Source organism: Osmia bicornis, chromosome 7 (assembly GCF_907164935.1).
Source record: "Osmia bicornis bicornis chromosome 7, iOsmBic2.1, whole genome shotgun sequence".
NCBI lineage: Eukaryota > Metazoa > Arthropoda > Insecta > Hymenoptera > Megachilidae > Osmia > Osmia bicornis.
In genome coordinates, this window is record NC_060222.1 from 1,390,579 (window position 1) to 1,413,758 (window position 23,180).

General features: G+C 34.2%; 1 protein-coding gene across 12 annotated transcripts in view; it reads right to left on the minus strand.

The window, feature by feature from the left end:
* Nucleotides 1-23,180, minus strand: part of LOC114881587 (peripheral plasma membrane protein CASK) — a 140,871-nt gene that overhangs the window by 7,261 nt on the left and 110,430 nt on the right. For 5 of the 12 annotated variants that reach the window (XM_029198493.2, XM_029198491.2, XM_029198471.2 and 2 more), the window contains 5 exons: nt 17,307-17,498; nt 16,813-16,977; nt 15,317-15,391; nt 4,582-4,611; nt 932-1,169 (listed from right to left, as the gene is read on the minus strand). In XM_029198493.2, coding sequence (XP_029054326.1) covers nt 932-1,169; nt 4,582-4,611; nt 15,317-15,391; nt 16,813-16,977; nt 17,307-17,498 — 700 coding nt within the window. The remainder of the gene's footprint in view (nt 1-931; nt 1,170-4,581; nt 4,612-15,316; nt 15,392-16,812; nt 16,978-17,306; nt 17,499-23,180) is intronic. The other 7 variants (XM_046286576.1, XM_029198479.2, XM_046286578.1 and 4 more) reach the window with 3 other exon arrangements.

Here is a 23,180-nt window from a genome sequence, read left to right on the forward strand (position 1 = left end):
TAAAGCATTAACTCATTTCCCTTCATGGTCCCCAGTTAAGGATTCTCACTATTTCTGAAGGACATACGATTTTAATTGTACACAATCTCAAATCCGTTAATTAATTTTCATTTTATAGTTCTGAAACACATTTTATATCATTTTTTGTGAACTACATTTTCCTAAAATTCCTAATTACTGTTATTAAAAAGAAAAGGCATCACAGATTAATCATTTCGAATCGCGAATTATTGAACCGAGCATTGCAATGTCGTTATCCATAACTGTACGATCGATCATCAGAACGTAATCCCTCGCTCATTCATTCCTTTTTTGAAAAAGAAAAAAAAAATGGAGAGAAAAAGAAATGGTACATTGCCTGTGGACCTGTACATCACCTGGTAAAAATGATTCACATCAAACGATACTACATGCTCCATTGAAAACCTGCTCACATCTAACAACGCACACATCACATCATGTTCACCAGCACATTCGTTTCATGGCAGCAGCGAGAGTAGTGGAAATTAATCGGAGTATCAAACGTGACAGGGTTGATAATGGATCGGTAAGGCGATGGCAAAACGCGACGGAAATTTCATCTTCCGATCTGAATATCAGACAGAATGCGATCTGCTGGAACCTATAATTACCCTAAATGCTATGCCACGGCTAAAGAGAATTTCATTTTTAATGTGATTTTATTGCGAGAAATGATTACAACGTTCTATCAAATTGCTTTTAGTATTATTAGAAACTAAAGCAATTTGAAATCCGTTTCAAATTAATTGGTCACCTGACGCTTATAATATGTTGTTTGTCTATGAAATTTTATTTCTATGGCGATGAATGTGTTAAAATCATATTTTATACCATTTCTTCGAGGATCAATAGAGAATAATCAAAAGCAATAGGAATATATTTTCATGAATGAATGTATAATGAATTTTACCTTGTTCTTGTTTGTTCTTTTCCATTGCCATATAAGCGATACGACGTTCCTGAAGTTCAGGCGAAGGTATCAAACCCGCGGAACCGGCCGCGTTATCCTTCTGCGCCTGCCACCAGTAATGGTCGTCCTTGCTGATGATTTGCAGGATGTCGCCAGTTTTGAAAGCGATCCCAGCTTGCGCACATGGTATCAACTCGTCCTCTAACGGATCGTAGTCGAATTGAGCTCGAACGAATATCTGTCGATGCAGAAAAATTCAATTATTAATTTATGTATTTTACAATCATTCAGACATCGGGTTATCGTCAGTGATTCCTAACACTTTGACGGTTATAGATATTTATGGAATTAATTTTCAAATTAGACAAATTTCCTACGTTGAAATTATTGAAAATTTCAATCTTTATTTATTATTTTTTGGCAAGATTTTATCATTTTTATTATACGAAATTGCAAGCACCTATCCACGCGACACCCAACGTGTTAATTAAAATTAGGATCCCTACTCTACAAAAGGGCCCCTCGTGTCACTAATCCCTCAATAAAAATTTAAATTTCAGTCCGTCCCTGATGGGTTCCTACGGTCACCAATAAATGGCCGTCAAAGTGTTAATATATAAAATTGATGAAGTGAAACCGAACCGTTCTTATTGTGACGTACAAGTACTGAAGGGTGACAGAAGGGTGGCAGGAAACGTAAGATCGTTAACGGTGCTTATCACAATTTCTCGGAATAATTTCTCACAATTTCCCACTCGAATCACCCTAACCATTTAGGTTAATGAATCACACAGATGGTGATTACTTGTTGCCCTAAAACGCGGATGATACATTCGTTCTACGATAGTATCGATCGCTGTTGATGCTACTTAACTTTGGCTAAAGCCAGGCTGCTCTGTTGCAACTGAATCGAAGCGTAAAATGCGACATACGCGAAGCATTGGCGATTAATCTTGCAATGAACTTGTAGTCTTATAAAAAGGGGAAAAAAATGAAAAAAAAAAAATAAAAATTCTTGATGACCCTTTCGGTGGTATTGCTAAGTAGTTTGCATATTCATTTGTTGAAAGTAATAAAAAGTAAAAGATATTTTTTGATATGTCTTTTGAAATGGTAGAAACAATAAACGAACGATTCTATGTGAATGGAAAAATGTGAAATTCCACAAAACCTTTCTCTTTGTGAAAGTGACTGAATGTTCGTAAAGCGTCGTGCAGTGACTCGTGATATTAGTTCGCACTCGAAACAATTCGATATGAAAGAATAGAAAGGAACACTGAATCGCTGGGTTTGAAAGATTTTTAGTTCGCATCATGGACGACCGACTTAAAAGTATGTTTCTATATTCATAGATATAAGATTGCACACAGATCAAAATAGTCAGACGTCACTGGAACGAAAGTTATATGATCTTGGTATTATTATATAATCAGTGCACAATCTAATGATGTATGTATTAGGGGTATGCATAAGTTTTAATCTTCTTAGTAAGTTTTTCATATAAAATATTAATTTATTGTTCTTATTACATTTCAAAATCAGGAATTTGTTATATTGCAAAATAATTGAAAATCTGGCCTTCATTTGGTAATTTTAATTATTAAATTACAAAAGAAAAAAAAGAAAAATTTATGCATACACCTAATACATAGACACGAGCAACTCGTATTGGTATTTTCTGTAATTATCATTATTTCGACAACAAGCTGAAGCACTAGATGCTGCACAGTAGATACGTATACAGAGCACACTGCCACACGTACGCAACATACGCACACGTACATATACGTTGAAAAAAATGCGCGATATGCAAAGTATGCATACGGGCACTACGTAAATGTGCGAAGAAGAAAATACGGCATACGAAGGAATAGAATAATAATGCAGAGTGACAATACATAATGCCGTCTGATTTGCTCGCGTAACATTCGCAATCGAAACGAGTCGAACAATGATTCTCGTAATGAATTCAAAGGGACGTGGTGTGATAAATGAAGTTCGTGTTCTGAGAGTCGGCCTTGTACGAATATTCCTTTTGAAATTCATCGTGTTGTCGTTTTTAGAATTTATTTTAATTAAACGAACTTTTTTCTCTTGCACGAAATAAAGAACAATGGTTTCTCATTTTCAACCCTTAAACAGCGGAGTCTGGGTCTACCAAGATTCATGGGCTAATTATTGACAGTATTTTAGAATATTTAAAATTTTCAATAATCAAAATTTATTGTGTAGGTACTTGTGAAATAAAGAAAGCTGTGAAAAAATATCGATATGGAAGAAATATTCATAAAATTACCTAAGATCAAAAATAATTATGTTGAATTTGATATGAGATGATGGATGACAAGAAGCATTTAATGCCAAGTGCATCATCAACAATTAATTACATCATTTCAATGAAGCATTACATGCTGAAAGGCCAAGCTTAATCAACTGAAAAAGATTGATTTGTCATGAAGACAATGTCATACCTTGTGCAGTAATGAAAACACAATTTATCTGAAAAACTTTGACAAAAAAGAGATTTGTTCATTCTTTGTAATAAGTACAATATTGAATAACAGTCCATCAATTTTATATTTACTTCATTTGTTAATACCTTAACATTATCGTAGAAATGAATTATTATAATTAATAAGAAAATTAACCATCCCATCATGATTTATTGTCAGTAACTGAAAAGATTTTTGTTACCATTCCTACAGATCACTACAGAAGTATTTAAATAAATAATTTGACAACTACAAAGTGATTCAGCGATTCTCAACTAATGATTTTAATGAAACAATTTTAATATTGTTTGATAATTGATTGAATTTCAGTCTCGATGGTGTATACATTTATGAAAAGATTGAGAATCGCCGCACTATTTGATATGCAACAACCTGATAGAAGAATCAAGTCAGAAGATTTGTATATTCGTACAGGCCTAGTCTCTATGTATAAATCTAACGTGACAATCCAATGGTCGCGCAATCATCTACGTCTTCCAGTGACTACTTGTTGCATCAGCAGTAAAGTAAGGATTTTCGTGATGTCGGCATTCTATGCAAGAGAGAAATAGAGATAGAGACAGAAAGGATATATCGGACATTGGAGAAGGTATAAAAGAAAGAAAGGAATTATATTTCGCGTATATAAGGGCACGCGTTGTCGTGTTTCTCGCTTAAAGTGACACCCGGTAATCTGAAATGGTACCGGGCTTACATGACGAGGAACTGAAAGAACGCAGAAGAATGGAAGAATGATCGAGCGAAGGCCTACGTTCTTTGCAAAATGGTAATGTGTGCCATGGTGGTCGATCGTGCAGCTTGGGTCTGGGTAAATCTCAGACTCGAATTCTAAACTTATATTAATTATTTTGTTAGTGATTGCAACAAAATTTACCACCAAACACGAGCGATTGATTAGTGAACAAAATCAATTCATCACGCTGAAAAATTCTGGTTAACTAATACACGGATTAATAGAAAACAATTACATAGATGAAATTATTGTTATACGATCTCTGACCGCCAAATTTACTCAGACTCACACCGCACACACGTTATACAATATGCGTGTGTATTGAATGGATATGTATGTATGATAAACGCATAGCCTTCTAACTACAGCAGTCCAATCACACCAGATCAAGTGGCGGTACTTACTAACACTGGCAGAGGCTTAATCCTGAACAACTAGAGCGTTGAAGAAACAGAAAAAAGGAAGTTCGATTAATTAACATGTTCATCAATACTTGATCTCAGACGAATGTTCGAATTCTATGCACTCCCTCTCATGCACACGCACTTACGTTCCTTTTCTTTTTCCCTTTCATTCTGACATATTTTACGGCAAGAAAGAAAAAACAAAAAACACCTACATTGGGATGTCGCGCGCGTCAACGCTTCCGAGATTCACGGTGCGCATTGCTGTGACACATGCAGCCTCCTTTCTAGCTCTCCTCTCGAAACACTGTCGAGTAGGCGACAGTTTGTACCCTCGATTTTGATCGGACGTATAATCGGACGCGGAAATATAGGGCGGTCGTAAATTAAATCGTGGAGTGGAGATAATTAATGTAGCCAAGCTCAGGACTATACGCGACACAGATTAATGGAAGCAATTAAAATATTCAAAATACAACTGAAAAATTCATTCTGAGTTTGCATAGTACAGCCCTGAACGAGATGATGATTTTACGATTCTGCTGTATTTCCGCGCCTAACTATACACGAGCGATCGAACTGGAGAACCAAAGATGCGAGATACTTTTCGTCGTTTCCCAAGGAAAATCGTTCGCCGCTTCGTCAATTTATCAATGAACCATGCTTATCAGGTAATAGGAAAATGATTAATGCGGATTTTCCGGAAACGATCGATCGATATCCGTGTTCACAAGCGTCGAGCAACGTCACGGTTTACTCACGTTCGAAGCTACGGACGTCTGGGCGGTAAACGACGCACTTTTCCGCTGATCGCGACGACTTTTACGGTTACAATGCGGCCTGTGAAAATCTTAACGAAAATAATCTCTACTGTCCACATATATTAAACATGTTTCTAAGAGGAGGAGGATACATCGAGTATGTGTATGTACATGACGGTCAAGCGTAAAATAGGCAAAACATTGATGCATACTCCAAGACCAGTTTCATATGAATCGTACGACATTGAAAGTATTTATGAAACTGGTCCGTGAACAAGTATCTGAAGGGTTTCAAGCCGCACTGTGCCCCAGAAAAGTCATCGCTCGGTCTTTTTAACAACATCTTGAAGGACAGTGCACGGAGGACGACGGTCGAATGGCTTCGGGCGTGCATTGGAAGCTACGTTCTACTTTTGAAAGAGAGCTAAAAAAAAAAAAGGGTGGACGAGAAAGGGACGGTCGACAATGGTGAGTAAATAATGGGAGCCGAGGATGAGGGGAAGAGATGCGACAATTTCTACACAGTGACATAGCAGGTACTGCACTATCGACAACTCGTCTGGTGGACTGACTGCTGCTGACGCCGCTGAATTCTCCGCTCGATTTCCATTGGATCTGCACTCGACGATGCCGAGTGTCGAACCAGATGGTTCCCCGTTATGGTAACACCGTACTGGCTCCGCGTCTCACCGGCACGAATGCGAAAGGGGTCGCGTACCGTAAAGTAAACATTCAAATTGTGTCGAGATACCGCGATATCGACTTCTTGCATCCTCTATGCATGAGAAATGCCAATCTTTTTTTTTATGTTCCAAATATTTAGAATTCTATTTTATTTTTGAAACAGTGTTGTTATTATTTTTAACGAAAGAGTTTCATATAATAAAAAAAAATGTTTAAAGTAACATCTCAACGAAAAAATTAATTTATGATCGATAATAAACTTTTGTATAATGAAACAGAAATATTTATAATTTTTAAAATAGTATAAAAATGATTGCAACAATTTTGTTTACTTTGATGCGGTACGTCCCCTGGTGTCGATATCATACAAGGGTTAAAGCTGCATACATACGATGATCAGATGACGATGTTGACGTTTATGATCGAGGAAAATGGGTCAAAGACACAGAGATGTAAAAGTTACCTAATTAGTCCACGCATACTGAAATGGCGTACGTGTGTGGGATTGGTGTATCGGGTGTAACAATTAATGTATAGTACAAAGAGTTTGCGGCAGGTGAAATGATTATAAAAATAAAGATTTCTGTTTAAACTAAAAACCCTTAAAGACAATAGAAATAACAAAGAAGAAACAGTGTTGTATTTGGTATTAACCCTTTCATTTCTAACGTTAGCTATGTATAATTAGATTGGGATAGTTATACCTTGAATTCAAAATTTGAGAATAAAACGAAATGACTCAAAAATAACAAATAATTTTTTAGTTGAATAAATTCTCAACCCTACTTTGTAGCTTTTATTTCCATATTCCAAATCCCTAAATCGCCAACGCTGCCGCAATGAAAAGGTTAAAGATTAACTTCTAGTTTCTTCCCTAAGCCGCTTTGCTTTAGCTGTAAAGCCTAATTCATGTTGATAGAGTAAGTAAAGCTAAGACGAAAAATCTACTTTCTATACTTATTTAAACGATTGGCCAAGTGGTTAGTAAGTGTATTAAAGCTATAAAAATTGGAATGGGGTAGTCCCTTAAGTACATTATAAGCTTCTTGATGTCTACATCAAAGGATCTTTCTTTAAAGCAGAATACTTTTCATTTAAGTGATTTTTTTATATCCCTTATAATTTTGAAAAGAATTAGGTCATCAAGTATATATAGGGTGTGCCATGAAATTGGAACGAACTGTATTTTTAAAAGGTTTAGAGATAGAAGAAAATTAAATGGTGTTTATTCTGGAAATAAGTTACTCCCTACTTATTCCATCAACATAAATCAAATTTCCCAACAGCCGTAAACCATGAAAATCACATCAATAAGTGCAGAGGAGCAGTGACACGAGTATTCGTATATCAAGTGTACAATGGTGTGTATAGTAGATGCATGATCGAAGTCCATACAACGATCTTCAATATCTTTCTTTCATTTCTTTTTTTTTTACGACGGACACAAGAGAAGAGAAAATCACGTTAGGGGTGACGTGCGACGAATCATGATGTTCCAGCAGTTCGTGCTTTATTACATTTTCGTACAATGGACCGGCGCAATAATAACGCTGCACGTTTAGTCGCTGTCCATGAGGTGTCTGCTCTCGCGTGCAACATTTCTACGTAACAGAGACAGATCGCATCCCAGATACAACGTGGTACAATTCGCTTCTTATCGTTACACGTACGACACGTCCAGCTGGATTCAAACTCCATGGACACGCCAAGGATTCCAGCGATGATGCTTGCGTCACTTAAGGAACTTTTTTAAACGAGTGTGCATGGATCGTTGGAATTGATAAAAATATAGAGAGGTTTCTTGACCCCACACGTAGTATTCCGCCCCAGTCGAATTTTATTCCATTTTAAACAAGGTCGAGTTATACCGTATGGTCGTTCTGAAAGTTGGCTTAAATAGATGCGTGTCTCTTGCTGGTTAAATAGCAACGTAAGGGGTCAAAACTGCGACCTGGTAGAGCATGAACAGTGTACCATTGCACAAAACAGGAATGATAAAAAGGAGCTTAATTTGAATTGAATAGTATTCCTTTTAAATTTCTTGTAATAATTCTTAGAAAAATAATTTTTCAAACAACAGGGTGAAATTTAGAAAATGAAAATAATATAAAATAAAAAATTAAATTAAAATTAGGGCACTTTTCTATATTTAATAAATTTCTGAGCAGCAGTATTATTAGCTCAATTCTTTCTACTCATTATATCTCACACATTTTTATGTATGATAAAATAATTGTCCAAAATTATCTGATATTTTTGAAAAAGTCTTATTTGCATATGACCAATCCTTTTAACATTTTCATCAATTTTATATTATGCTTCCAAAATGACAAAAAAAATCATATAGATAAATTTTGCTCCCCTTTGTTTACCTGTTTTGTGCTGCAACTTTAATAACGGCTTAACAGCATAATTGTGAATGGTGTGGGGTTGATCGCATATAACAGAATCCATTATATTACAGCAAATCTACTTACATATTTATATAATAATCGATAAACTCTGGAACATCGGGCAACATTCATATATGTATATATACATATATATGTACACGTATATGTATATATATTTTTCCTGATACATTTTACAACGCTTTACAAAATCTACGTCAACCAAACCGTCTGCATACACTTAAGTATCACGTATTTAATTCACCGCGATTGGAATCTCTACGTGGTTGCACAATAAAACAGGACGGCTGAATTTAACATTATTTAGAAATTATTTAGAATTATTCGCGTACAAATTATTTATGTACCTATGTACAAAATGAGATTTAAACAAATTCGAATTTTACCAAGGAACTTTGATACATTAAAGAGTTTTGAAATTGCTAGCTTGTTAAACAGTATTTTGCAAATATCGGGCAATTATTATTTAAATTGGGTTTCGTAAAAGTTGATAAAAAGCTTTGACAATAAAAAAATTGCAAAATATGAATTTTTGAATTATTGTTCTTTGATTGAAATTAACACTAAGGATGGTGATAAATTAGGACTAACTGTAAGTTTTAGTATGATTCAAATATAATAATAAATAATTCTAAAATTTATTTAAAAAATTTAATTTGACCGTTTTGATTTAAAATGAAATTTCAATATCTTTGAAAACTTAAAATACAAATTATTCCACATATCCAAAAGGAAATCAAAAGTAAAAATTGCCCGATATTCGTTTCGAATTCCTTCCTGAAAATCTATAAAACTCGAAAAAAGTTAGGAATTTCGATTATTGAAATTTTCTCACAGATGATATCTCACGTTACATCCATTTCCTTTTAGTCTACAAATTAGAGATTGAAAACTATCATAAGAGATAAAGTTTTTGAAAATTGTTTGACGACTGTGAACGATTCAAAGTACAATTCTCTTCAGGTACCAGGGACGTGCAGAGCTTTTTACAATAAATTTGTTACAACAATAGACTGATCGAACTCCCTGAGAATGTTTGAAAACACACGAAAGGTCAATCAGTGTAAAGAAAATAATGTCAGATTCATCCTAATTCGCTACCCTCAGCTGCATGTTCAGAAATGTTTGCAGATTCAGTGATATTATATCTGAATAATTTTGAGGAGAATCCACTTGTGTGAAGGATGAGAGACAACCATGACCAGACGCGTGTTACATGGTTTTGGATTGAATAGGGACCATTCCTATGATACTTGATCATTTTTAGCCAGAGAAAATTAAATTGCGCTACTTAGGCTCACGAATTAGAATCGGTGATTAGAGCTACAATATACATGTTAATTGCCCTTCTTCTAAATTGGCAATTTTCAGAAAAAAAGTACAATAAAAATATTCACTTTCTAATGCAATTGAAACAGAACCCAATCGAAGCAAAAAAATAAAATGAAATGAACTTAAAGCATCATGAATTTACATAATGATATTCAAAATCAAAGATGATGATAGTCGAGGAAAATGTATCATTTGTTTTGAAAAGCAAATTCAATCACCAATTCGGGTATACATCGCATCGTGCAGGAGATGAGTATAACCAGAAAGTCGAAAAATAAACCGTGGTCGATCAATCGATCGCTCGATTAATCGACCATTCGATCAAGATCGTGAAAAACCGCGCCATATGCACTGACCAAAACCACGATGCAAAAAAACTAGTATGTGTAACGTACTGGTCAGAAAGGAAAGCTTCAACGTTTGCAAAGATATCCTTCATGCAGGTGAGGGTATAATGAGGGGTGTAACAAAAGCTTTTCTTACGACAAAGAAAAATAAACAACAAACAACATTCCAACACATGTTGTAACGAAATGTGCATTCCTTACGCAACTTGTTCGTAATATTATTGTCTACCAGTATACGAGGTGACCAACCCGACGTTATGAAATAAGAGAAATAAAAGAATATTGAGAGCGAGAGAAACAGATAAACAGATAGAGAAGGATAACATATACTTAAAGAAAAAATAGAATGAAATGGATATACGATAGGTTTTGTCCCACTTAATTTGACTCATTTGTACATTAATTAATAAACAAAGAGATAAATGAAAAATTTAATATTCATCAGAGTTAAGAATTATTTGGATAATATTTTGTTCGAACAGAACAAAATTTGTTAAAGAATAAGGAGTTATTTTTGTATATCATTTAAATTAATGATTTTCACTTTGTAATAGAAAAATTATTTATTCTATAATCACTTCATTTTATTTATAAATTTTATTGAAGGATTATTTGGAATGTGTATTTTTGCAATGTTTTTCATAGAATATTGCGTATTTTTAGAATTTATATAGTCATTTTAACCCTTTCGTTACGAAGAATTTTAATAAAAAACATTGATAAAGAACATTGATTGCAACGAAGGTGTTTAAAATGGTCAAATGAAATGGAACACTCGGTATACGTAGAAGATTGAAACAGAGAGACCGAGAGAAATATAGACAGCGGAAGAAATAGAGATGCATGCAAACGCGCCGTGGACTCGAAAGCGCCGACCAAAGCGTTTTGTTACACCGCTCGACTACTGAACTCTGCTTGTCTTCATTTTTTTTTTCCTTTTTCATTTGTCGAATCTCTCACAGATAACAGACTACGGAATCGCACTTAATTATCTTCTAGCAACGCAGCTTGTCCAATTCCGTTCGGTTGCGCGCGACAACGAAACGAAACAAGAAGCAAGCTTTGAAATTTATTGGCCCATGGATTCAGAACTCGCGTCTGCTCGATATGTCGATACTTCCCTATCGACTGTCTCGATATATACCGTGATTTCTAGGAATTACGGACTCACAGTCGATTAACAACCGAGCAGGAACACGCGAGTCTGTCTATATCAACGTTCGGTTTACCTCTCCGTAGGTGCGACTATTCACGGAGTTGTACTACTGTAATTCTGTGGCACAACGGAAAGAGATGGTGATTCTTTTCCCTACGACAGCTAAGAATAGGGTTTCTTTTTTGGAAAAAATTGATTTTGAGAAAAAGGACTTTAAAATTCCATTTTTTTTGTTGGACCCTTACAATATTAGATTTTTATTGTAAATTCAAAAATTTTTATATTAATTATTTAGAATCAAAAATTCTTTTTTTCATTTGTAGATAAACTTAAATAAATATAGATACTAATATAAGTATATTTGATAAAAATTTTGAATCATTTTCTGTAAAATAAAAATACTATAAGAAAAAAGTACTCTGCGTTTTACTCATTTCTAAATAAAGAACCACCTCTTTTACAATTGTACTATTAATTACACGGTACTTATTAGACCTATTCCACGTTCAAACACGCACAGATTTATAATAGTTTTTCCTTGCGTTTGAATTGCAACATTTATTAATATAATAATTTTTAAAAAATATGAATCATTTTATAACACATTGATTTTATTATATGATAAAATTTAGATTTGAAATTTGTAAATTTGAAATGTATATATTCATTTTTCAAAATATTTGGAAATTCTGGAAGATATAATTGTTTAAAATATTTGTAAAATTGTAAATGTTGCAAATTCGACCAAAAATTTGAAAAAACTATAGATCATCTACATACGTGATTTCACATGGAATAGATCATAAATTAACATGATCAATTAACACGTGTTTTGTGCGATGCCGGGTATAGATTGGCATAACTATTACACCCTCCAATCAAAAATGATTAAACTTCAACGAATCTAATTTAATTATTTATCAAGACGATCGTTTCAATAGGGAATGAAACAAAGATTTCAAATAATAATACACTGCTCGCTAAAAAAATCTAAGCACCTAGAAGAAGGAGGACTACCAACTTGAAAACATTATATATTAATTAGAGATGCTTTCATAAAAAAAATTGATTAAAATTTCCTATGAAAATGACTATAAGGTGACAATACACATTATTAGCTACTACAGATTAATAAATAAATATTTTACTATTTATTATTAACGTTGATAGCATTAATATATAATTTCAAATTTGTTGCACCCTTGATTCTAAATACTTCAATTATTTCTGTGAGCAATGTATTTAGAAAATATCACAATTTTCCACAATTTTTAGCAGATTTACATATTACTTTGCTCTACAGAAAATAATATGAATCTGCCTGAAATAATTTCCTATACGTCAAATAATTCACACGGTGGGCGTTGGATAATTTCTCGATTGATTTACCCAGAATCGCGATTACCTCGTGATAAACTTCTCAAAAGAAGAGGAAAGATCGTCTTTCTGTACACATGTTGCCATCGCAAGCTCATCTTTTTCTCGTACTATTCGGAATGAACACATTAAACAACGAGTATACTCTATGTATAAATATATACATACATGAGCATATACCGTGTGTATACGTGAAGCGGAAATAGGGAGGGAAATATATTGTGTTCCTTAAATGTTTCAATGTGTACGTGTGTGTTTCAAATTCTACACAATTATATTTTACATACTATGTATCGTGTTGAAAAACACGAGTTTGCGAATTATAATAAATTAAAACATTACAAAAAATCATAAGGAACAACATTTTCGTACACGACGACTGCTGCATTAATTTAAATTAACTTTATAACAAAAAGGATGGGAAAACCTTTATTAGGTTGTTGCATGTCAGAAAGTCTGACACAGTTTCATGACATAAAAGTATTACTAAATAACGCTTATGATATATCAAATTAAAGTTAAATGTTTGAAGAATAATCATTTTCTTCAAACTTTAAGCTTTAAATTGATATACCATAAGTGCCATTTCGTAATACTTTTATGTCATGAAATTACGTGAGAATTTCTATGTTTCGTCACTTGACATACAACAACCTAATATTTCTTGGAGGAATAAACGACAGTTCGTCAACTGAAAACGAAAGCAACACGACACGTTCGCGTATTGCGATATTTTTCCACCGTAATTGTAAACTGGGTCAACGGAAATAGAATCTTCAACGTAACCATGAAAATAAATCTCTGTTTACGAAAGTTCTTCGTTTAATGCGAATATATTACTCTGAAATAACATCTACGTGTATTAGGCTGAAAAATGAATATATCTGAGTTTCACATGTGTTACTGTTTACGCAGTACAGGGAAAGAAATCATAACTCGACAATAATATATGGAAATATGACGATTTAGAAGATCCCTTTGAACATTTCTCTCTCCGATACATGAAACAGTAAATCAGTCCACAAGTTTGGTTCAAGATAATAGGTTCAATTCGTGATCGAGTGTCTCATTGTAAATATGTATGTGTAGATGTGTGTATACCAGGAAATAAATGAAAACCTCCGTTTATCAGCACTGTCGATCGTACAATATTTTACCGAACAATACGATCTCGACGTTTTCTGTTAAACCTGGAGAAATATACATGAGTTCAATCAGCTAACAATAAGTTCTCTTCAGAGTTCGTGAGGTGAATTCTGGATGGTATAATTTCACAAATTTACATCCTGCTCGCCACACTGGATGTAGGTACGTTCTTTAATGAATTTACAACGTTACCTCGAACTCCATATTAGATGTTTCGTTTCACAATTCATTTCACGTTGCTCGTTACACGAATTGGTAATTTCAAACTGCGCTTCCTTATTAATTTACTATTCATTTATATGGATTTCGTTGATTTTCTATGGTACCTTTTAATAAGTTCTTATTCACCGGAGTAAACAATAAATAATAAAGCAAGGTATTAATGCAGATCAAAATTAAAGCTATAATTGACTAGATAAAAATAATGAAATATGATAATATGATGTGGCAAACATAGGATATACTATAAATATAGTATACTTTCATTAAGGTTCACTTCTTGTTACAATTTCTAGCTACTAAACTAGTTAATTCAGTATTAGGCAATTGATTTCTAACAATAAGATCACAGTAACGTGAGATGCAATAAATATGTTAATATGATTCATTAGACAATATACCTACTCGATTTTTTATAGATTTTTGGTAAGTTTTGATTGAGATTCGAAGTATTTCACATAAAATTACGTTTTCTTTTCTGTTAGACTTTACATCATAAAATATCTTTTAAATTTATAAATATGTTTTGTTTCAAATTAATTAAAATTATGATACAAAAACTATTCAAAGTCATAAGAATTTATTGGCACCGTGTAACCTATTCAACAGGTTAATTCACTCAGTGATTAAAAAATAATTAATTAATTTAAAATAATTTAAATTGAAACTTTGCTTCGACATCCGAAGATTAACAGTCCAAATCTAATTACTTAATCATCATTAGACCATGTGTCATATATTATACTTAATTAAAGCCTCCATAGAAATATCCTCAATTCCTACTGCATAACAAAGAAACAACCCTATTAAGCTGTAATTAACGATCTCTCGTCGACCACTAAAAGGAAGATTATTAAAAACAGCGTTTTAAATAGATAATCACCTGAAGAATAGCTATTTATCTAACAAAGCGTACTACCAAGAAATATTTCAACTGGAACTATTCATAGGCGAAAGAGGGGTCAAAAAGACCCATTGAACAAAACAACTTCAACTATGTTTACATAGAAGCTAAAAAGATCTACCACTGATCTATAGAAGATTCATTTAAGATTTTCTTGATCTGAGAGCTGATAAAGGATTGAGTCGTCGTCTGGGTGTGCTCTCAGTCGACGAAGAGCCACTTTTACTTTTAGAAGATTTCGACTTACTTTTTTCTTTGCTCGTTGTAGCCGAGGAGGTTTTCACTGATTTCCCGGTTTTAGTTGTAGCAGTGGTCGAGCTTGTGCTCGTGGACACTGCCACGGGTGCGGGTTTGTGTAGTGTAGGGTTCTGGGATTGGATTTGGGTTTTAGGGCTTACTTGTACCTCACAGGGGGGCGGTGCGCTCCTGTAAGACGGCACGATTTTGAAGGTCACCGAACCTCGTGCTTCTCGCTGTAACAGAAAGCAAAGTCGTTAACAATGTGAAGTTCCGAGGGTTTGAATTTCATACTGAGAATGCTTAGCTCAACGGTAGGCGAGCTGAACTCCTGAGCTCTGCTTTGTTTTCGTTACTATGGCGCAAGAATGGTGGTATTGAATTCCAGTAGTAGACAAAAGTTTAAGAGTTCTTTATTACGTTACGTGGTTAACAATTGGTCATTGTTTTTAATACCACACCAGTGGCGACTCCCGGCTTGAAATTGTGAAGATGCTACAATTTTTCGAAATATGCATACATATCTACTATAAATACAATGTATGCGTTTGGATAAAATATCAAAATTATGGTAAAAATTAAAAGTGAAAAAATATTTTATATAGCGATAAAAAATCTCGAGAAAAATTCACGAGTCGTCCCCTTGGTAAAATTTTAGAAAGGCTTAAAAAGGCTATAAACATGAACTCTTTTATAACATTGCCACGAACGATAAGATCATTATTACGATGGCATATCCTTGGACCGTACTGATTTAAATATTAAAATCTGTCCATAGTGGCATGAATTATTCAAATCTAGATTATTTCGTAAGAATGAACCCAAACTTTTGTCCACTACCGTATCTATGATAAATGGGTAGCAAACTACATGATCTACAAAGCAAGTAGGACATTGCTAACATTGCTTGAAAGGTAAAAACTGTATAGAACTACAAATATTTCACACAATTTTGCAAAACTAAATGGTACATAGAACACTTAACCAGCTATAAGGACAGTATCGAGCAAAGTAGGCTTTCCTTTGCTCGAAAAAGTAGGAATTAAACAAAATAATGTGACTTTCCATCATTAAATATTATAAAATTTAATATTAACATACATATCAATTCAAATTTTTCTGTGGCATCGCCATTCCCCCTGAGGAAGCCTACCATGTTCGGTACTGTACATTAATATTTTCAACAATTAAACCTATATTAAAAATAAAATTATGTATTTTTCTCTTAAATGATTTTGTCAAATTTTCTGATTATAATTAAAACAGTAATTTATTATGTCTTCATAAGAAATTTTGAAATAATTTTATATATTTTAAATAATTTATATATTAAAGTCAGGTCGAAGGAATTAATAAATAATGTACATTATTAATGAAAAACTTCAGATCAACTAATTCATACTGCTTTCAAAATGAGAAAAATAAAATACACGTATCAAGCACAAAGCCACTGTTGAGAACACATACTACACCATAGAAAACATTAAATTTAATACGCTTGATTTACTGCCATGTAAGAAACAAACAAATACGGCAAAATATCAACTATGAATATGTAATATCATCTATACGATCATTGTACACTTAATTAAATCACGATGCAACTATGAAACGTTTAATATTCATGGTTAATCCTTATCGAAATGTTCGTACTCACGAGTATCTTTTGCAAGGTATTGACAGATTGATTGGCCACCGGTATTCCGTTAATTTCTCTGATCTCATCGCCGACATGAAGTGTCGCTTGTCTGTGGATCATTCCACCGTGCATAATTCGTGCCACCACGCATTTCCCATCCTCGTTCATTTTTAAAGTGATTCCCTGCAAGTAAACAAGCAATTTCCGGCTGCTATCATTCTCTGTATATGATAATAGTACACGTTGCACATTTATGCATTGTAATTAAAAACTAAATTTCACTACTCTATAAACCGTGAATATAAATAACAACATTAAAGTAATTTTTTAAACTACGTTATTAAACTATTTAATTATTCATTTTTAAAGTTTCTATTGTTTAATTAATTAACAAAAGTATTCTGTAAATTATTTTAATCCTTCTTTGGAATATTAGAGCTGCAGCAATTCCTCAAAATTTTAAACTAATTTTCACACTTTAATCATGTTGATACGATTCTTGAAAAACTTACCATCGGCTCATCAGTGTTCTTCTGGAACTGGACCAGCCTGACGCGTGTTACATTTTCAAGGTCCAAATCACCGTTCTGGCCTTCCAGATCATCGCCTCCATTTAGGTAAGGAAGAAGAGGCGGTGGAGTTACTCTGGTTGCTTCTTCACCGTAGACTTCGTGTCCAGCTACGTCGTGTGCTTGAAGAAGCGCCTGTAACATAAAAAATAATATTGCAAATTAGAAGAGTTAATAATTCGACAACATTTATCTTTTACTGAACATTTCAATTAGAACAGTTTACCGCAAAAATATTCCACTATAAATAATAATCAAGAAGAAAAATGATCAACAGAATAAAACTGTCTGGTTTAAGTAGCAACTTGTACACTATGTTATTTTATCGAAAATAGTTAACGTCGCAACGATTTAAATGGTAGGAATAAAAGTGATCGTCCACTGCTGTTTCGGATGCAATATCGCGTATCGCTTGAAATGCGTCTGTCCTCATCGTAAACAGACGAGTGGTTGTGTGTTTCATCGACAGAGGTACGGGATATTGCGTCCTCCCAATTTCTATTTTCTTTTTTCGTTTGTTCAGAGAGAATAAGCGTGACAGCGTGTTTGATCGATTATTTATTGCAAATGGAAAGTGTTGCGTGGAAAACAGGTATTCGAAACAATATTTACAAGCAGGCTATCAAAAACTCAATAAACTATATTTGAAGTGTAAAAAAGTATTAGCTGATGGCATTTTCAAAATAGTTTGAATTTTTCAATACCATGGATACCTAGAGTATCCATTTTTTGTTTAATACATATATAATAGATTGACTATAATAGCAGTTTTAATTTAATGATAACTTGAACTTATTACTTATTGAAGTACAAGTATATTGATTATACGAATAAACTTACACTAATTAGCAATTATTCTCAGTAAGGTAAGCAGGGATCACGATGTTCCTTGGAACATCAAAGAGCTCAGAAATCAAACATTGGCGGTGACGTGTTTCGATAAACTGTACATCTGATCGCGACACGTAGGTAGTTACCAATTACTTGAGACAAGTTATCCACGTCGAACGCTTGAAATTGCGGTTCAATCACGACCCACTAGTTTCAAGTTTCGACTCTTGCTCGAACGTGTCAAACCACAGTTTTGCAATCTATTACGAAATTGATTTGTTTATAAAGCAATATCCTGTCATTTTAATCAGAAAATTAACTAAGCCGTTTCCGTGAAATTGCAGTGTGATAATTAAAATTAATATTGATTAGTCGAATTAAGGAATCAGAGGACATCGATGAAATTTTCAACAAAATACATATTAATTCACTGTTATGTATATTACTATTCAAACAACGCTGCAATCATGTCCCCTGAATTCCAAATTTGACCAGTTAGTTTACCAATTAGTCAACTTCCAGCAACACGGCTTCAGATGTTTCCAACAATTGAGCTCTGAAGTAATTTACTGTTTTGCTGTGAAACTTTATGCGTGCATTACTTTGAATGCAATTGTTTGATATCCGGCGAGTAATTAAAATGTTCATGTTAACCTAATCCAAATAATGTAACTTATTATTGGATAAGTTTAACTTCCCCTTACGCTATTAGACCGAAGCGTAACTAATGTGGTTTACATGACAAGTTATTCTAATATCAATTTCTAAATAAATTTATAGTTCTAATATCGTTTTAATAAATATAATGTCAAATAATAAAAATTTAAATAAAATTGTATTCTTATTTATAATTTTAATAATTCTAAAAATATCGAGAAGACGGTGACGTCTCTTCAGCTCATCGATTCCCATTTCTCAGGCATCGACACGTTCAGTGGATTTCCATCCCCTTTTCACGATTCGTAACGAGGGAAGAGTCACGTCGACCGGCTCGAAGGCAGAAGAAAAAATAGGGGAAAAGTGGAGACAGCTTGTTCGGCGACGTACGATACGGCATGTCGTGGGAAATGTTACGTTTCAAAGTGTCGGGATAATTCTCTGGAACGATGCCAATGTCTGAAGAGAATCGTTCGTGTAAAAGCCATCGTTTCAATTCTACATAGTTCCGGTAACCGGTCAAGTTTGCTAAATCTTCGTAAACGTATAAAACTCGTCATACTTTAATAGACATAGGTACCTATTCTGGTACTAACGAAATTATGGTGTCCACCCTGTAAGGTGTTAAAAACTTTAAATACGAGGGGACCAGAATCGTGAAACAATTTAAATAGCATAACGATTATAAATTATGTTAACTCTGACTATCGTTTAAAGGTATTACGAACAGCTAAACCACAAACGATCGCAACCGCGCGTTTGCACGTCAATGAACCAGTTAGCGGTTTCGGGGGGTAAAATAATATTGTTCCATGCAAATTTCAGGAGGGTATATCTATCGCGCCGGTATCGGGTCGCAACCGGAAGTCAATTCATTGGTTTAACGTACATAACATGCAGAATAATCCCGAGTACAGAGTTAGAACTTTCGTATAAAGTAACTTTGTTTCCCAACAGGATCAGGGTAAAATACGATTCTTTATCGTATGATCCAAAAAACTAAAATCGATTCTTAAAAATCAATTGTTAGAGAGAGAAAATTGAAATTATCAAAGGGGAAGTTTCTATGGGAAATTGTTTGACTACGACGTGTTTATAAATAGTGAAAGGGTTAAGGGAAATGTTTGGTGAAAACGGAGGAGCATGCCAGGAGTGATGGAAACCGAGCACAGCACTGGATGCCAAACAATATTGCTTGGAGAACCGTGAGGGAAATACCGAGACGGCAACAAAGTGACGAGAAGAGTTCGATATATACAGAAAAATGGTAGCCGTGTTCCAACTGACAAATAGATGTGATTCGCCTTACCCATGGGTCATTAGTTTCCCTGATTTATTCGGGTCGAGTGGCAAGTCTGCCATTGGTAACGGAATTACAACTTCACTGGCTTCCACTCAATGTTAACATGTAAAATTTTTACATGATTACAAGGAGAAGCTGTTATCATAAATATAGCTAGGATTTTATGGTGTCCTGTTATGCACTGCAATGAAAACTATGATTATTGCCGAGAATTCGCTTGGTAACCATTTTCTGGAAGGAACGTCTTAATTAAGTGCTTTCGGAATTACTTTAATAACTCAGAAATAACTACTTTACCAAGTTTAACTAAAAAAGTAGGTTAATTAATCGTTAAGATAAAAATTACATATTTTCAATTTGAATAAAATTGAAACACAAAATTTATTACATTTTCTATATAAATAGGTTAACCCTAACTGTGCAATTTGCAAATAAATAAATAACCACCCCCTCAAGTATTTAATTAAATCCTTTACGATCAAAAATCTTAGCTCGGGATCTTCTATCATGCGATTCAATTAAAATTTCTTCTAATTTTAAAACTTTGAAGAAATTGTCCCAGAAAAGTGTGAAAGATGCAATACTCCGAGTCTCTGGCTTCCAGTTCTCGATAACTTTATTTCCCTGGTTATCGAAGTGGAAGCAAAGGCAAAAGTATACTCTTATCTTTCATATCGATGAACTCATCTTAGCAGATAACAATCAGCAACCACAATACGATAGAAGGCACACTTTAACTCCGGAAAATTAAAATTGTTGAACTACTTTAGAATGGAAGAAGTATCGAGAAGTCCAGAGGGTAACAAGAAATTCTTTGAAGCAAAAAGCGTTTGCTTGAAACAATTTCAAGGACTAAAGACAGAAGGGAGACTGCCTTTTTCTTTGATCTTACTATTACCAGCTTCTTTTTACCTTTTCTTGTACTTGCAGACGTTAATTTCACTCTTCTTGAGAACTTATAGGGATTATGTTTACAATGCCAACGAACTCTTGTGAAATAGAAGTTCTATTCCCTTCAATGAAATAAGAACTTTTCTTACGAAGATTCATTAAAATGTTATTTAATCATTAATTTTTCCCTACTTATATAGATTCATTATTTGGATAATAAAATTAGGTATAATTACTTTTTAATGAATTTTATGAAAATTCCTGGGAAATATACTTGGATTCGAGACTACACATTACACGTCGTACCTTTTACTTATTTTATAATTATTTTGCTTCTAAATCATTTTTAATATCAATATCGCCAAAATTAAGGTTCCCAGAATTTCTGCCTCCCCTGTAGCGCGATTTTCCCCCGGGAAACCTATGGCTTCGAAGGATCGTTGGTTGCAGCCATCGGAATTAATGTGTTCTCCAATTAGCATGAAATCTTAATGCAACCTGACTCGTTCTACATAATCACATATTTTGCGTGCCGAAGTTGTGTCAACAAATTTCATCTGGAACGCCCAGTGCTCGACTCTAACTACTGAATCAATTACAAAGAAACTTGACGCATCCACAAAGGTTGCGGAGCTTTTCTATTCACCCCTTGGTAGGAGTTGAACGCCTTTTCAAGCGCTCTTTCGCTTGCAAGCTGCTCGAAACAATTGCTCGTAGTCAGCGTTCGGGATTGCTCATTGGCGAGCTTTAACGTCGCGAACGTAATTGCATTTTCTTCCTGCTAATTTTTCTTCTCAAACGGTACATTCGACGCGATTCAAACGCGAAACGTCGCGCAAAGAAAAATTGCTACACCTTTTACGGAAAAATTACATGTTGCGCGGAAAACAAACAAGATTTACAAATAGAATTATGGACAAGAAAGGTTCCAGCAAAACACCACGATATAATTGATTTCAACGGGCAAAAGGTGTATCGGTCGAGCGACGGCAATTTTTTCGTTTTAACTTGAAACAGAATGATTAATGTAACGTAAAGTGAAGCTGGGAATAAAGTATCAAAGGGAACTTTCTAACCGTGTAATTGTATTTCGTCTGCAACGGGTACTTTTTCTCCAGTTATTTTTTATTTCCTGGGGGAAGTTACTTTAGAACTGATTTTTAAACGTTAACGGGTTTTAATGTTCATCAGTCAACCGTTTGAACGAGTAGTATTTACTTATTCCTCATGCATCAGAATGAAACTACCCTCTTAAAATGAACACTTCGTTTCTCCTTAAAAACCCAACGCAACATATTCTACAGCCAGAATCCATTTAAAAATTATCAATTAATTATTCACCAACTGCTCGCAACAAAGTTTCCAGCAGCGTCTCAAGAACTCCACGTTTCTTTATAAATATCAAATCAATTTTCCGTATCACCGATCCTGCACGGTATTCAGAAACCTATCGTTCTCGAGGAGAGAACTTCTCTACTCGGTTCTCGCAACTTCCGATGCACGAGAGGGTAAAAGCAGTCGCAAAATTATGCAGATGATAACCAAGGAAAAGCGGAAGACGAGAGGGGAGAGTGTAGCGGAACGGACGAAGTTACGAGAGGTGATCCTCGTCGCTTGCACGCTCGCTTGCCAACCGGTAACTATGAGCTTACTTAATGGCGAACAATTATAAATGGAGTTGCTGAGAAAGAATAAATGGAGCAGGAAGCAGCGGGAAACAAAGGAGAAGAAAGATGGATCGCGGTTGAATGCGTATTGTCTTCGTCCGACAGGCATGCGAGAAAACTGGCTTGATGACAATTAAAAAAGGCTAACGGTATGCATTAAGATTTCTCTAATGCATACTCCAAATTCGTTCTCGATTTTCAACACGTATCGATCACTTTGATGAAATAATTTAATAAGATTTTCATTTTTTCTCATATACAGTAGGATAGTTAAAAAGAAAGAAAAATAATTTTATAACTCAATATCAAATTATTACATTTCCGTTTTCGAGACACTGAAATATTACCAAAATGACAAACGGTATCACAACCACTTCCTGTGGTTAAGCATTGTGAAATCGTACTTACAATTAGTTACTATTGTTAGCCTTTGATGATCAATCGCCGAACAACGAGGAAAAGGTAAAT